The sequence below is a fragment of the Scardinius erythrophthalmus genome, assembly GCF_964197995.2.
Source record: "Scardinius erythrophthalmus genome assembly, chromosome: 16".
Taxonomy (NCBI): Eukaryota; Metazoa; Chordata; class Actinopteri; order Cypriniformes; family Leuciscidae; genus Scardinius; species Scardinius erythrophthalmus.
The window spans coordinates 37,238,079-37,255,201 of NC_138236.1; the positions used below are offsets into that span (position 1 = coordinate 37,238,079).

The 17,123-nt window shown below is 39.0% G+C and overlaps 1 protein-coding gene across 1 annotated transcript in view; it reads right to left on the bottom strand.

The window, feature by feature from the left end:
- Nucleotides 1-17,123, bottom strand: part of ascc3 (activating signal cointegrator 1 complex subunit 3) — a 253,571-nt gene that overhangs the window by 115,006 nt on the left and 121,442 nt on the right. The window contains exons 12-13 of the mRNA XM_081388469.1: nucleotides 16,173-16,349; nucleotides 16,012-16,083 (exon numbers count right to left, since the gene is read on the bottom strand). Coding sequence (XP_081244595.1) covers nucleotides 16,012-16,083; nucleotides 16,173-16,349 — 249 coding nt within the window. The remainder of the gene's footprint in view (nucleotides 1-16,011; nucleotides 16,084-16,172; nucleotides 16,350-17,123) is intronic.

Sequence of the window (17,123 nt, forward strand, 5' to 3'; positions counted from 1 at the left end):
AACAGAAGTGAATCAATCAAAACTAACTTTAGCTGGACAATAACTTTATTCTAGAGCTGCTGTAAAGACAAAACAATCTCTGTTACTGTAATGTCCTATTATCACTGTAAAGCTGCTTTGAAACAAATTATATTGTTAAAAGCGCTGTATAAATGAAGGTGACTGACTATCTTTTTACATGCAAAAGTGAACAGCACATCTAGATCTGGCCTCTAGCTCAGGATTGGTCTGACAGGGCAGAAACAGCATCACATGTGCAGAAGGGCAGAGCGTCTGTGTGTGTATCAGTCAGAGGACAAAAGAGGCTTGTAATTTTCCTATTACACTCAGGCTGCCCTTGCAAAGCAGTCAATACCTCAGACAAAAACAATCAATAATAGAAATACAAGACAGTTATGAGATGGCAAATCTCTCTCTCTCTCTCTCTCTAACTGTTCTCGCCGCCCTCTCACTGAAAGTACCGATGGTGTGGGAGAATAAAGATAAATCTGACAAAGTGTTCTCGACTTAACACATAATATTCTAACATATTCACTCCCTACAGAGTGACACTTTCCACCACAATAATACTGTGACTGTACTTCAAATGCAGAACTCATTTGCAAACACAATTGTGACCTTAAAGACCCCATGAGTAAGTAAGTAAGTAAGGTACTGGGGGACAGACAGTCTCATTCTACAGATCATTTCATCAATCTTGGGTCATTTTTTTCTACCCAACTCCTGGGTTGAGCCTGTTGGGTAAATTTTATGGGTTATTTTTTCAGTGTTTGGGTAGTTTTTGTGTTACCCAGCTCCTGGGTCAGACATAACAACCCAGGGGTTGAGTTATTTATCGTGGGCTTTTTGCGACCTCTTCAGGAGATAGAGCAGTGAAGCTCCGTAAAATTGGTGCATGTCTTCGGCAAAATACAGGTTTGTGTACATTTTTTGCCTCTATAAATTCGTTATTGTTCTGTATATCGTTTAATTTTATGCAAAGCAACATACAGGGGCACGATGTGAGTCACCTAAACGAGTGTCGCGTCGACCCTTTCGCGTGATGCCTTGCATAAAATTTTATGATTTTATTTTCAAAAAAGTTAAGTTTAAGAAAGTTAAAATATGTATATGTATAACTGTACACTGATTGTTTATGGACAGGTTATGGAGTCACAGCATATTTTGTCTACGAGTGAAACGCAGGGCGGCGGTCTGAAGTTATTAGATCCCGCGCTGAACACGACACAAGCTCCGGCACGAGATTCAGCGCCGTCACGATTACACTTGAATTACTTATAAGTGTTTAATTTGTACTTCTAATATTTGTAAAACAAGCTTACATGTAGTCAGTATGTATTCAAAACTTTATAAAATATGCTATATTGAAAATAAAGGAATTATCATGAAAACCAGTTGTCGTGTGGAGTATTTTTATTTTTTAATGAGAGGATACATAAACATTAATTATTGTATGAAGTAAAAATAAAATTAAAAAATCAACCCATTATGCTGGGTTAAATAAACAACCCAATTTGCTGGGTAAAATTAACCCAACATGTGTTCTGTCGTATATTTACCCAGCCCTTGGGTTGAACCCAAATTGGGTTGTTTTTAACCAGGTGTTTTTTAGAGTGTTTATTGGACAAACACGTGGATATGCCTCTGAAGATGAGCCGTCAATGTATTTGGTCTGTTTTAAATTTGTCTATCTGCAGTAAATATTTAAAGCTCACAATCATGAACTAAAGCTTCATCAATGGCAATTCTGAATTCATGGGCTATGGTCAAATGCAGTATAAACTGTCTGGCTGTGTGCAAATACAACCACCTTAAAGCACATACAGTAGTAGAGAAGTGAAACACACCGCTTGAGGATGAGAAACACCTGAATCTCTTTGGCAACCTTGCAAGCTTTAGGAAGAAAAGACTAGTTCCACTCTGAAACATGGTTCTTGGCTTAAAAAACAAAACAAACCAACATCTTAACTCTGTGAACAGTCAAAATCAGCCGCTTCTTGCCATTTTTGAGCACGGTGTGTATTAGGTGGTCAGTGGACAGTTTGAATCTGGTCTTTGTCATCTCTGTGTGATTTCCCCTCTCCCTTATGATTTTCTGTTTCTCTTCACTGTTCATCTCTTTTAATTCATGTTTGTACATTTTTACACCCTAACAAAAAAAGTGTGCAAGCTTTCAGTTTGTTGCTAAATTAAGGCAAACAAAAGAGGTTGTTGCAAATGTTGGGCAAAATCAGCTCACAATCACATCAGCTAAACTTTTCACTTTAAGGCAGGGGTCACCAAACTAAGGCCCGCGGGCCGACTCAGGCTCGCCACCCCCCTTTGACTGGCCCCCCAGCCCCTCTGCCCCCCACTACTTGAACCGGCCCTATGAGGCAATCCCGAAAAGTCGTCATGGACGGTACGTCATGGTACGGGCGTCACGGTTTGGTGCATACATTTACACGGAGAATACACGGTATAAAAATACATAAAACTTGCGTGCAATTTAATTAATGTAATGCGGAACTACTGTTAGATACGCGGATTCTTAGGGACACCTAATCTGTAGCTCCGCCTTAGCTCTGAAGCTCTGAAGCAGGCTGCGGTGTAAAGATTGCAATGCTGGAATATGTTCAGAGAGAGGTGTGGGCGCGATCGAAAAGTCGTAAAGTGTTTACTTATATTTGTGTGTGTGTGTGTGTGTGTGTGTGTGTGTGTGTGTGTGTGTGTGTGTGTGTGTGTGTGTGGCGCGGCCGCGATCGAACAGTGGAAACATAAAAACATACTCCGTCATTTAGTTTATGCAGGACATCATTCAAACTGCAAAGTGTTTAAGTTACTGTTAATTACATTTTTAAGGAAAACAAATATATTAATCTGAAATGTAGCAGATTAATTTTGAATTAATTCAGGTACAATTACCAAACATATCAAGGTATTTTTATTAATTGAATTAATGAACTAATTATATAAAACTATTGTCAGTGCACTACAAATAAACTGGTTCTATGCCTTTACTTTATTAATAAAACTTATTAAAAAAAAATACAAGGCTTAAGACATTTATTTTTCTTTTGGTGGTCCAGCCTGAGACATGCACAAGCCTTCTGCATTTTTGTTTTGCTTTTCCCTTCATTGTACCCAACCGTGATGTCTGAACCGAGGTATGAACCGAACCGTGACTTCTGTGTACCGTTCCACCCCTAAAAGAGAGTGCAGAGTTTTCAAAGAACAGTGGACCAACGATTATTTGTGAAGAATAACTTTAAATAAAACAAAGTGTGAAGACTCGATTACAAGTTTTGCAAACCACTAGTAAAGATAAACAAATATGTGCCAGGAATCAAGTGTTGATATAGTAGTGTGGATATAGTAGTGGGGATGGCTGTGCCAGGCTAGTAATCTCTACTACACAATGAGGCCTGCTGGTGGTCATTTTGGTCTGGGTCATACAATTCTATGTTATATAGCTGACCCGGCCCCGGCCCCCCATCACAGTCAGGAACGATAATGTGGCCCCCAGAGAAAAAAGTTTGGTGACCCCTGCTTTAAGGCATTCATCATATCATTCCAAACCTGTATGACTTTCTTTGAAACATAAAAGAATATATTTAGATCTTTGTTTTTTATATTCATACCACAGAAGTCAATGGTAAACAAAACTGTTTGGTTACCAACTTTCTTCAAAAAGTTGTTGAACAGAAACAGAAGTCTGTCTTTATTACTTCACTTTATTATATTTAAAGAGACTTAAACTTTGCAACTTAATTGTTGGTTTGTTGTCTGTTCCTTTTCTTTTGCAATTGTCTTACTGTCGTGACACACACATGCAAAACATTTAGTTTTGTCTAATGAAATTCCTAGACAAATAACATCTAATTAACGAAGAACGTAACAAGTACACTAACTATTTATTTCCAATTTATTTCCAATACGCACTGCCCGCTGAATCTGCTCAGATTGATGCATAAGATAGAAAGGAATCTTGGGTAAGATATTAAAGGAATAGTTTACCTAAAAATGAACAATCTGTCATTTACTCATGCTGTTCAAAACCTGTTTAACATTCTTTTTGACAATTTTATTTTTGGAAATCTTGAATATAATTCATATAAAGAAAAAAAAAACTGTAACTTAACACCTAGTAACTAGAGAAATAATAATATTCTGGATCTAATGATTGTACCTTTTTACCTATTTTCTGTTTTCACACAAGTCATCTTCTAATAACTAATACTACCTCAAGAAAACATCAAACACAATGAGAGATGATGTTGAGATATTCAAAGTAATGTACGCATTTATCTAAAGGAACGAATGCGACTCCAGACATGCTAGCTGCGAGTCAGAAACCACACGATTGGCTCTGAGTCGCTGTTGTTCTGTTTGTTTTGGGCTGTATTTTACCACGGTCAGTACCTGGAAACAGAGCCAGCACTTTGGCATTCATCACAATTGTTTGGGCTTGTGGATAATTGGTAGCTAATTAATTCATGATTGCTAATTTCAGAACAGCCTTCCAAAAAACACAAACATGTCCTTGACCACCTGCCAACATGTTTCTCACCAGCGCTCACCGCAATCTGCTCTTCTCAGAGAGAGAGAGAGAGAGAGAGAGAGAGAGAGAGAGAGAGAGAGAGAGAGAGAGAGAGAGAGAGAGAGAGAGAGAGAGAGAGAGAGAGAGAGAGAGAGAGAGAGAGAAGACTCTTCAGAAAACAGATTTAATGAGCTGATCGCTGTGACAAGAGGAACAGTCATAAAAGAACAATAAATGACAATGAAGGACAAAGAGAGCCATGAAGGATTGATATGGCATTGTCTGACTGTACTGTACCTCAGTGCTCTTTTCAATAATCCCTTCAGGCCACAGTGTGTTTTACTGTTGATCCGACAGAAATACCTCTCTTACTGAAATAACTCCCATACTGGACCTTTTAAGGCCGGGTTGCTGCATTTCTGTATTTGTCAAAACCAACAGATACTGGCCTCGAGGGTTGGAAATTAATAGGGACTTGGTTCAAAAATGGCACCAAAATTAACATAAATGCCCCCAAAATTTGTGATAAATATTTTGGGGGCAATTGCCACGCACTAAATTAATTTTGACAGGTATGATTACAGGGTTTCCCCAGGTTTGATCACCCCAAATTTAAGACTTTTTTAAGACCTTTTTAAGACCACTTTAATGAAAATTAAGACCTACATCGCACCCATTATGCAGTCAATAATGACTATTACTAACAAATGTTTTAATTAAAAATACATTTATTATAAAAAAAACTCTATCAACAATACACTGCAAAGTGATGTTTTTGGTAAATATCAAACATTCATAACAATAAACTGATAAACTAACTTTTCAAATTGTCTTGGTAAAGTTTTTTCAGCATTCAAATTGCTTCAGCCATTGCTTCAGAGCGGTAGACAGATAGGTAAGAGAGATATAGATAGTAGGGGTGTAACGGTTCACAAAATTCACGGTTCGGTTCAATACGATACACTTGTGTCACGGTTCGGTACGTTTTCGATACAGCAAAAAGAAAGAAATGCCAGAGAATTATTATTTTTTTTTTTATTAAAACTAACATAATAATGATTTTTTTTTTTTTACTTTGACCAGTGATGGAGCAATAATAGACTCTTCTTAGGAGCATATAAAACAAAACAGCTCCTTGGAAAAAATTAAATGTAGCCTAATATTGTAGCAGTTATAAACAAAGGTCTATTTTTAGTTCAGATTAACATTTGAGGGCAGCAATTGTATTCATAATGTCAAAATAAAACCGACGTAATGTTACTTGAAGGCATTATAGCCTACTATTCCTGCCAAACTTCCATGGTTGCAGTTAGTGTTACTACGGTAAATCCATGGTGAATGTTGCTGATCCGTGGACTCTGGATAGTTCATTCATGCCACAATGTTTCTTCCTGGTTTCCACATCAGCGCTGTTTGATCCGTTAATAACGGAGAAATGTGAATGTTTCTCACTAGATCTCACAGCGATGTTATTACTTCAGTGGCGAATTTAAATTATTTCTTTACTGGATCTCTGGATCTGCACTGGTCCAAACTGATAAACGGTCCTTCAACCACACACGATAACGAGTAGCTCAGTTTCGTTCAGCTTACATTACGTTTGCACATTTGATGTTGGACAATGTTGTGGTCGCGCCGGCGTCTCTTACATTATGAGAGCGCTTGCCACGCGCAACGCACCTACATTTGAAATAATGAAATTTTGGTCGGCAGGAAAAATGGTCCAACGAACCGTTTGGTTTGAAAATGCGTACCAGATACACCGAACCGAACGACACTTCCCCATGATGTCTCTCCTCTAGACTGATTGATTAGTGTTTATCCATTGCCGCCGGCGCGAAAACCCAAACTATTGTTTGCGCATACTAGAAATTAGACGTTCTCTGACGTTACGCTAAACCCTGTTGAATTTTCATGTTGTTGTTGTTTTATCCCCCATTTCACCTTGCGTTGCAGTCTGGTTGACTATGAATAAATAGGCAAGTATAATGAAATTTAAGACCTTTGTTTAAAAAATTAAGACTTGGACAACGGAATTTAAGACTTTTTAAGGCCTTAATTTAGGAACATGACAATTAAGACCTTTTTAAGTCTTTTAAGACCCCGCGGCTACCCTGGATTAAAGCGAAGTGTGAAAATGAATGGAAAGTGTCAATTGCGGAACTACATTTAGAAATTTTCATGTTGCATCAAAGGTTTCTTTTTATGCATATTTTTTTCAGCTTTTAAAGTCCCCCTGTGGTGAAAATCAAGCTTTTAATGTTGTTTATATGTCTATGTGGTGTTTTTAATATGCAAAACCATGTGTAAATTCATAAGTCGACACCATTGCTGAGTATTTCCTCCTTCAAACTGCAACCAAAGACAGTCTCAGAAACACGCTTTGAAATCGCTGGTGTTTCTGACGTCACAAACTACCTTGTAACCAATCAGATCAACGTGTGATCGTCAACCAGTGGATCTCTGAGCTGAGTGAGTGAGTGGAGGCGGGGCTCATTTGCATATTCATAAAACCGCATATACTAAATGAAGCAAGGGTGTCAAGTGACATTCAAGCCAATTTTGGTGATCAAAGATGAGTTTTAAGAGATACAATTATTGACTACAGGGGGACTTTAAAGGGCACCTATTATGCCCCTTTTTAGAAGCTGTAATAATGGTCTTGGGTGTCCCCAGAATGTATTTGTGAAGTTTCAGCACAAAATACCCCACAGTTAATTTATTATAACCATTTGAAAATGTCATTTTTGGGGCCTGTTTTAAAAAGAGCTGTTTTGTGTGCATCACTTTAAATGTAAATGAGCTGCATAATCCCCGCCCTGCTGCTGGACCCAGATGATGAAGAGACTCCGCGGCACAGAGTCGAATGAGAATGGACTAAACGTCTCGGAATGGTTATTTGATACATTTATGTACTTACAAAGTTTTAATCGCGTCCCCTTTGCCAATATGGATGTGCAACACACACACACACACACACACACACACACACACACACACACACACACACACACACACACACACACACACACACACACACACACGAACTGTGATAACGTTCGTGCAATGTTTTGAAACTACACACACACACACACACACACACACACACACACACACACACACACTACTGTGATAACGTTTGCTAAGTACAAACGATTTATTTATTTTTTTCTTAAGGGGAGGGAGATAGACGTTTAGCCTACTGTCTATGGAGATAGAGCAGACCTTAATTTATTTACATTTGTAAATGCTGCAAAAAAATGCCTACATGACATAAAACTGTCTGACGTTGTTTGTTGAGACATCCTATGACGACGACAATAAATAGCTTTAGACGCATTTGTTGTTGAACTGGCTGACATTGATTGAAATGACTATTTGCTCAAAAATCATAAAATACACTTACTTCTTCTGGCGGCAACGATCCACACTTGAGGATTAACTTTGACCCTCGTTCACTAAACAGTCAGTCAGAAAATGAATCTCGTATTTAGGAAGTTTAAGTGGTGCCTTTTCTTCATAAATAAAATCCATCCGCTGTGTTTTCAGTGGCTCTGATGTCAGTGAGGACTAGTATGTCCATTCTTACATCCCACAACAGAACACCTACACTTCTTAGGAGACATTACCGACTGTCGTTGAAACAAGGATGCAGATCACCGAGGGCGGGGTCTATGCCAAAACCAGATGTCAATCAAATCACGTCGGTGGGGCTTAGCTCATTTCTACGTCACATTGAGGGAAATCTAGAACAGGGTGTTCTGGGACAGTGCTTATGATTTATTGAGATAGTAAAAAAACTACTGGGTGGATTTTTATCATTCTAGGGTGGTTTTGCTCACACACTGCCAACACACATTTATGTTCAAACACCATGTAAAAGTGAATTTTGCATAATAGGTGCCCTTTAACAGTATAACCAATCACACTCGTTTCTGTTGAGCTCATGAATTCAATGGCGAATCTGAGAGTGGCAGAGTTTTGTTTAGTGCTTCACTGATTATAACAGGCATTTCTGCAAGAGTGCATAACTCGCACTAGAATGAAGTCATTCCAACTGATAAATCCGAACACAGTGTTTACATGAATGCCACATGGTTGATGTGTGCGTTTATGTCACAAGCTTCAAATTAGATTTAATATTTTAATATGCAGAAAACTGCATGAATAAATACAGAGTTTTAGAAAGCAAACTTATTAAGCTTTCCTGTAGCTCAAACAGTAGAGCAGAACGCTTCGAGTCCCAGGGAAAGCAAGAACTGATAAGAAAATGTGTACCTTGAAATGCAATGTGAGTCACTTTGGAAAAAAGCGTCTGCCAAATGCATAAATGTAAATGTAATATTTATCTGTTTTGGGTCCTAATTAGCAGACGACAGGCATATAAAGGTTAGTGTCACACTGCTTATTTTTAGAAAACAGTAAACAAGCCTCTTCACACACGCAAAACAAGCCGTTTGTGGATAAGAAGCAAGGACTCGTGGGACGTTGTCCTGCAGCACTTCACAGACAAAGAGTGGAAGGAGACATTTAAAATGACACAACAGTCATTTATTACACTATATTCAACAAAAACAGCGGCTCACTCCATGCGTCACACATCATCACACATGTGCAGATCTTTCCAGTGTCAGTTTTCAATGCGATCAAGTGTTTACATGTTCTCAATCCTTCTCAATCCGAAATAATTCATTCTGATTGACATGGTTACACAAGACTTTTTTTATTCTGACTGTGCTACTAGTCCGATTACAAAACGGATTATTAGGGTGCATGTAAACACCGCTATCGTGAAGCTGAAATAGTGATTGGTCATTGTGAAAGTGTTGACAAGATGAGCCATAACCATTAAAAAATAACTGTTACTGCAGCAAATATCACTGACTGTGTGTCTGGAGAGTTTCACTAACCAGCTGCACTTGATCACATTATAAGCCAAGTGGAAATGCTAAAAATGCCAAAACACATGCTGTGACTGGATCAAAATTGGATCACTGAAAACCGATTTGGAAGTGGTCTGGGATGTGTTTTTGACCGTGTTTATGCATGTTTGTTTTCTGCATTCAGAAGAGTTGATATAAACTGTCAACTAAAGACGACATTTACATGTAAAAGTCCACAATCTGTGTACAATATGCAGTATATATTGACCCCCCCCCCCAAGTTATTGAATTAAATTCTTGTTTTTAATGGTTAACAAAGGTCGCTTGGAATTTTAATCTGAATTAATGCACCAACACATAATAAATATAAAGCAACAAATTGAATAAAGACATGAAACATTTGTTTTCCCCCCAGTGTCACTTGTTAAGGGCACTGTATATCGACTGATACGCTTGAGAGGAGGACAGACTCAGTCAGGTCAAGAGAACACAGTAATATTGATCAATCTGAAGGGTTCACAAAATTCACGTGTCATAAAGTAAGCTTTTCTCTGAGACGCAATCACTGTCATCATATCTTTGGTTCTCCCCATCATTCTGCTGATGGAGTAAAACCACCATGTGTTGGACACACAACAATTACAGTAATAACAATAAAAAGCACAGACAGAAAACAATAATGGAGCCCTAAAGGGTCATGCTGATGGGGAAAATGAGATGGGAGGAAAAATGATATATGTAAATTCTGTTGCGTTTACTTAATCTCACATGACATTTCCACAAAACTTTGGCATTCCCCGAAGAAAATATTAATTCGCTCACAAATCGTTTGCACTTCCAAAAGAAACCTAGTGTCATCTCCCAAAATGCAAACGATTTGCAAGCAAAATGAAACTTACTATGGAAATGCAAATATTGTGAGAGCGAACACAAAAATGGTGATGGAAAACTATATTGCAATGCTTTTGAGAGTGAATGCAGAGTTTTTTTCGGGAGAACGCAACAGTTTTATAAGCGAACGCTTAGTTTCTCGTGGGATACCAACCGTTTTGCGAGCAAACTTAAAGTTTCAGTTACACTTTATGTCGATGGTCCACTTTGGACATACCAAAGTTTCTCTGGGAAATGTACACGCTTTGAGAGCGCACGCAAATGCACTGAAATATAATTTTTCCTCCCATCTAATATTTTTTCCATCACCACGACCCCTTAGAGACTCCGTGAGAAATCATCCTGAGTTAACAGCCTTTACGTCCACCTCTGAATGCAAATAAAACGTACAACTTCCCACCAAATAATTAAGAACCTGCAATGCTCATTTAGCATTCGGAGTACAAAAAGGTTTTCTAAAACACTGCACAGAACTCTTAAAAGGCCATAATAGAGAGATAACTTCAACAATTGTGCTGCTTCAAATGGATCATTAGTTGCCAAAGATGAACTAACTGACCAACATCAATGAACTTGCAATACACAGATGACACAGAACAAGAAACTGAGATGTAAATCTGCTCTACACTCGGTTCATCTTTTGTCCATTTGCATGCAACTTGGGTTTGCTACAACTTGAATTTGCACATACAGATGCAATCACTCAACCTATTCATCTTGTCAACGTATGCATGAAGATTGAATTCCATCTCTCACCGCCGTTTCTTTATATTTCACCTCTCTCAGACACCACAGTATTCCTACAAAGATCCATAGAGACCTCTGCGGCAAATATTATTTATTAGACTTTTTTCATCATTGCAAAGCTGTGAGAAAGCACAGTCTACAGTAACTGCTGCCTCCGTAAGCGTATTAAACTTCCATCTGCCTCGTGTCTGCCAACCGCTGGCCCGACAGGGGGGCTAAGGGGGCATTTCATAAAGAAAATTCAATCCATCATGCTCCCACATGAAATTAATATATGTCACAGCCACTTCTGACAATTTAATATCAAGCTGAGAGAGACGCTCCCCACTGTACTGCCGCTGAGAGAAAGGCCTACCATCTTTTCAGTCACTTCCAGTTTCAACTCGCCAAATCGCTTTCATTTCACTTATAAATGATTTAGCATTTAGCTCTAAATGCAATTTATTGGTGGGTCCACATTATATCCTGAGTCTTTCAAAAGAACGGATTTTCTCACAAAAATTAACGTTAACCCAGTAACAATAGCATATTACATATAGGTCCATCTATGAAATCTGACTGGATGAGACGTTTTAGAGGCTGTTGCAATATAGTAGAGACACACACACACACACACAGTAACCACTCATGACGTCAATTCTGCATTAATGTGTCAAGCTGCTACAGGGCTCAATGACATGACACATTTATTTATTTTTACTGAAGAAAAATCACCATATGCACAGCCTCTCAGAATTATTACTTACACTGGCCCCACAGCATTTGAAGACTTAAGCTAGACTCGTACAGTATGAAAGTCATGTGTAAAGTGTCATGTGCAGAAAAAAATGACACTAGAGCCTTTCTCAGAACTAACTTCACTCCTTTGAGCCATTTTCGCTATGACATTTATTAGCTAGTTTCAAAGTGATTTTCAGAGGATGCATGTATGACGTCAGATTCCCAAGTTCACAGTATCCAAGCAGAGCAACCACTGGAGAGATGCTTTGTTGGGGTCAGTAGGAAAATTGCTACGTCTTTTCAGCGGTATATCGCTGGTTACACTTTATTGTAAGATGTCCTCCTTACAGTATGAGTATGCATTTAAAGCTGCAGTACATCACTTATTATTAAAGTCCCCCTGTGGTGAAAATCAAGCTTTTAATGTTGTTTATATGTCTATGTGGTGTTTTAAATATGCTCGACACCATTGATGAGTATTTTCTCCTTCAAACTGCAGTGAACCAAAGACAGTCTCAAAAACACGCTTTGAAATCGCTGGTGTTTCTGACGTCACAAACTACCTTGTAACCAATCAGATCAACGTGTGATCGTCAACCAGTGGATCTCTGAGCTGAGTGAGTGAGTGGAGGCGGGGCTCTTTGCATATTCATTGAACAGCGCACTAAATGAGGCAAGAGTGACATTCAAGCTATTTTAAAGCATGAAGATTTCTTTTTTCAAGGAAAAAACTTTTAAATATGTCATTTTGGTGATCAAAGATGAGTTTTAAGGGATACAATTATTGACTACTTTAAAAAAAACTAACAAAAATCAAAAACCGACGCAGAGACAACATTTTTTCCTGCTGAACAGGTAAGTCAGTGGCTCAATAGGTAGCTATATCATTTTAAATGTGTGATCTGATCTGAGTAATCGTTAGATCTAAATGTCATGACATTGTCATAACATGATTTATTTTAAAACATTTACATTCTCGTTTGCTCAGAACAACGAGACAACGATTCCCTGCCATCAATCCCTGTTTTACACGAAAGGCGGCACTGTTAAGCATCTGAAACAATACAGCATCTCCGGATCAAAAAACAAATGGAAGATGATCTGCGTAAACCAGAATGATCGGATAGAAGTTGCTTACGTACAAGTAAGCTAACGTGTTCATCAAACATTCAACGGCAAAACTGTCTAATGTTATAAAATGTTGAACCGAAGAGGTCTAGGACTGTGAAGTTTTGGGGGTGTTGATGGACTCGATCTGCTCCATGTTTTGATGATCGTTCTGAATCTCATCCAGATGAAGTCTTTGACAAAAACACGACTCCAAAGCCTCTCTAAACCGATGGACAGTGTAAGATTAGATTAGACCATATATACTGCACTTTTGTCCATGACCAGAACATGCAGTTAAATGTCAGACCTGGCCTTTAGAGCAAGAAAGAATACGGACAGCATCTAAAAACTACACAAAAACACAAATAAATCAAGTAGAAGACGTGAGCTCGAGATGCACAGAGCATTTGCAGGGTGGGAGGTTATGCGGTGGTAAGAGTTGGGTTGTTTGGAGATTTATGAGATTTGGAAATTGAGTTCAGGACGAGGCACAGGGCACAATATACCACAGCACAGCAAAGCCTGTGACCTTCAGCGCTGGGACACAGGAATGATGATTTTCAATTAAACCGCTAAACCTTCCCAAGAAGGCCTTGCTCACAGCCTTACATTGTGTTTCTCCTTGAGTAGACACTTCCTGAACATACTCGAGAAGACAAATGATGATCAGGTGCAGAGATCAACGACAGCATGTGGACATTCGCAAATGAGGGACACGAGGCTCTTCTCTCACATCCTCCACAACGAGGTCACGACGTCCCGTACTGTTAACACTCAGTACCCTGGACATTAACAACACAGACACATTTCTCACATACTGCTATTTTTAGTTACTGAACCAATCAACAGATTACAACCAACAATGGCAAGGTGTGATGTGTGCTGACTTCTGTAGAATTGAGATCTGTACTGGGGGTTTGTGGTATAGACTATGAAGTGGGGTTGGGAAGATTAGGATTTACAGATAGAGCTTGGGGGTAAGGGGAAACACATTATATGGCATAAACTTTATGGGCTATTGCATTACTTTTATGTGCTTTTTGGAGCTTGACAGTTACAGTCACCTCTCATCCATCATCCTGCTGTTTCACAAATGAAAACATCCTATGTGTTCAAAGTTGGTGAACTATTCCATCCATGATGCTCCTGCAAAGCAAATCTCACTAATTTATTCTGGGACACTGTACAAGACATTTTACAAAGTTTTAGTTTTCCTTCTTTTTTTCTTGCAACAATGGAAAAATTAATGCCAACTTACAAAAAGCTCATTCAGTTCAAGTTAAACAAGGAAACGTTATTCCATGCTGTAAACTACGAATCAGTTTTCATGCAACTAAAAACAACATTTTGTAGGGAAAATACTAAATATGAATGGATTTACTATATAAATTGCTTAATATTAAAGTCCCCCTGTAGTCAATCATTGTATCCCTTAAAACTCATCTTCGATCACCAAAATTACATATTTAAACATTTTCCTTTGAAAAAAAATAAAAAAATTCTTCATGCTTTAAAAAAGCTTGAATGTAACTCTTCACCCTTGGTTCAATTTAGTATGTGCGGTTCTATGAATATGCAAATGAGCCCCGCCTCCACTCACTCACTCAGCTCAGCGATCCACACGTTGACGATCACGCGTTGATCTGACTGGTTACAAGCTAGTTTGTGACGTCAGAAACACCAGCGATTTCAAAGCACGTTTTTGAGACTGTCTTTGGTTCACTGCAGTTTTAAGGAGAAAGTACTCAGTAATGGTGTTGACTTATGAATTTACACATGCTTTGTCTTAAAGCACATTAAAAACACCACATAGACATATAAACAACATTAAAAGTTAGATCTTCAACACAGGGGGACTTTAAAGATGAACAAGAAACAGTGAGTGCTCTTTGTTATCTCGGCTAGTTATCTGTGGTGAAAGTGCAAGCGCCGGTTTATCTGGGTTCACGTAAACATTCAGGCTCGGAGTCGGCAGGCCGAGTGCCAGCGTACAGTATGTTCACACAGACATGTCATTAATTATAGGGAAGTTGCTGACTGCTAAAATCGGATCACATGCGCTTTGCTCCTATTGGTTGTCGCTCACAAAAGCCGCTCTTCATTTGCATAAGGTTAAAAAAGGTCACTGTCGCCAGTCGCTGGAAATCACCAGCTCTCCACTGAAATGAATGGGATCATGTTGCTTTGTTGCTGGCGGTGTGAACAGGGTTTAGTGGTAGTTTTAGTCTTGTTCATTTTTAGTTCACAGAAATGTTTTGTTTGGAGGCATGTTTTGTTTAGTTTTCTCTTTGAGGAAATTTGCCAGCAAATAAAGGAATATGTATATATGGAGCTAGAGGTTACAAAGTTATCTCTAAATCAGGGTTATACTGGAAGTGGAATGAGTACGATCACAATCTAACCTCTTGTGTTTCCTTGATCCCACATTTCAGTCGTAATATATATTAAAGGGGGGGGGTGAAATGCTCATTTTCACTCAATCTCCTGTTAATCTTGAGTACCTATAGAGTAGTATTGCATCCTTCATATCTCCAAAAAGTCTTTTAGTTTTATTATATTTATAAGAGAAAATAGGCTGTACCGAGTCTTTCCGGAAAAAAACGAGCGTCTGGAGGCGGGCCGTGTGGGCGAAGCCAGAGCCATAGAGAGAATCCGTCGATCTGGGCTTTGTTTATAAAACATTCATCGTCGAAATGCAGGGAACAAACAGTCTACACAGCTCGTTTCTGCATCCACTGTTCCTAACGCTGGGTTCTTTGGTAAGCTTTCCCTCACCAAAAACACTTTGGAGACACTATGCAGCGCTGCCGATGATTTCCTGTTGAAGCGCGTTGAGGTGCGCGGTCGCGCTTTTCCGGGAGAAATGCTCATATAAGGAGTTCCACTCTGGTCTACGTCATTAGATCCACGGTCAAAAAAAAAAACAGCCGAAACTTGTACCAACCCGGAAGTAAGATTTTCGGCACAGAAATTCTCCGTTATTCGTCCAAAATATTTTTAAAAAACTTTGGCCATGTTAAGCATGAGAATCCATCTCTTTAACACTGTAAACAACTCTGAATACATTAAACACCATTGTACCCCCCCTTTAAGCATTCGGCTCAATGACAAGAAGAAGAATAAAAAAAGCTTCAACATTACCTGGTGACCTGCTCTGATCTGCTCCAGGACTTTTTCATAACACACCTCCTCCATGTCATGCAGCTGCTGAATCTGTGACGAGAACATAACAATTAGACTGAAATATGATTCAAAATGGCATTGTATTTGGCATATCATGAGATTTCTTGGCTGCTGGGTACCTTATTTGTAGTCTTGATGCCAACAAAGCTCTGGCCAAGTGGAACAGGACGGAAACGACTGTCAAAGTAGAACAATCCAATGAAAGGGTTCACATGCAGGAAAGACGCCACATCCAAGTAATTTGGCAGAGTTGCAGAGAGACCAAGTATGCGAATCATGCTCTGGGTCGACTCCACCTAGAGAAAGATGAATACAAGGTTTTGAGAGCGCTCTATAGAGGGTTTTCTTTCTGAAGGGTCTCCAAGAGTACAGTACCAAACAGCTGTGATCATACCAGATCTTTGTTTCACAAACCAGGTGTCGGCACATAAGCAGCTGGCTTCTAAAGGCGCACTCACATTCACCACTGTTGGGCAAATTTGCACTGAAAAAATGCACAAATTTCAATAGGAATCTATATGATATGGAATTGTACAGGGTGAAAGATTTCCCAATGCAGAGTTTTTCAAGGAAATTTGCCGCAGTGCCCAGCAGAAAGCTGCTTGATTAGAGAGTGACTTCTGTGTGAGCTGTGATTCACATACTCTTGACAATAGACCTTTTTGCTCACACACTTTCACACACATTTCGTTATTGTGACCACACCGTGAGGCTGAGTAAGTGAAAATCAGCCATAAGTGACATCATTCAAAACATTAAACAAGCAACAAAAAAAGCCTTAAAGGGGTCCTTGATTATAATTTCACTTTTTAACTTTAGTTAGTGTGTAATGTTGCTGTTTGATCATAAACAACATCTGCAAAGTTACAACGCTCAAAGCTCAATGCAAAGGGAGATATTTGCTTTTACAGAAATCGCTTTTAAGGACTACAACAAACGGCTGGTAAGGACTATAACGAGGTTCTTCCTGGTTTGGTGACATTACAAACCCTAAAATTTACGTAAACCCGCCCCCGGGAACACGCAACACAGGGGGTGAGGCCATGTTGGGCTGCTTTAGAGAAGAGGAA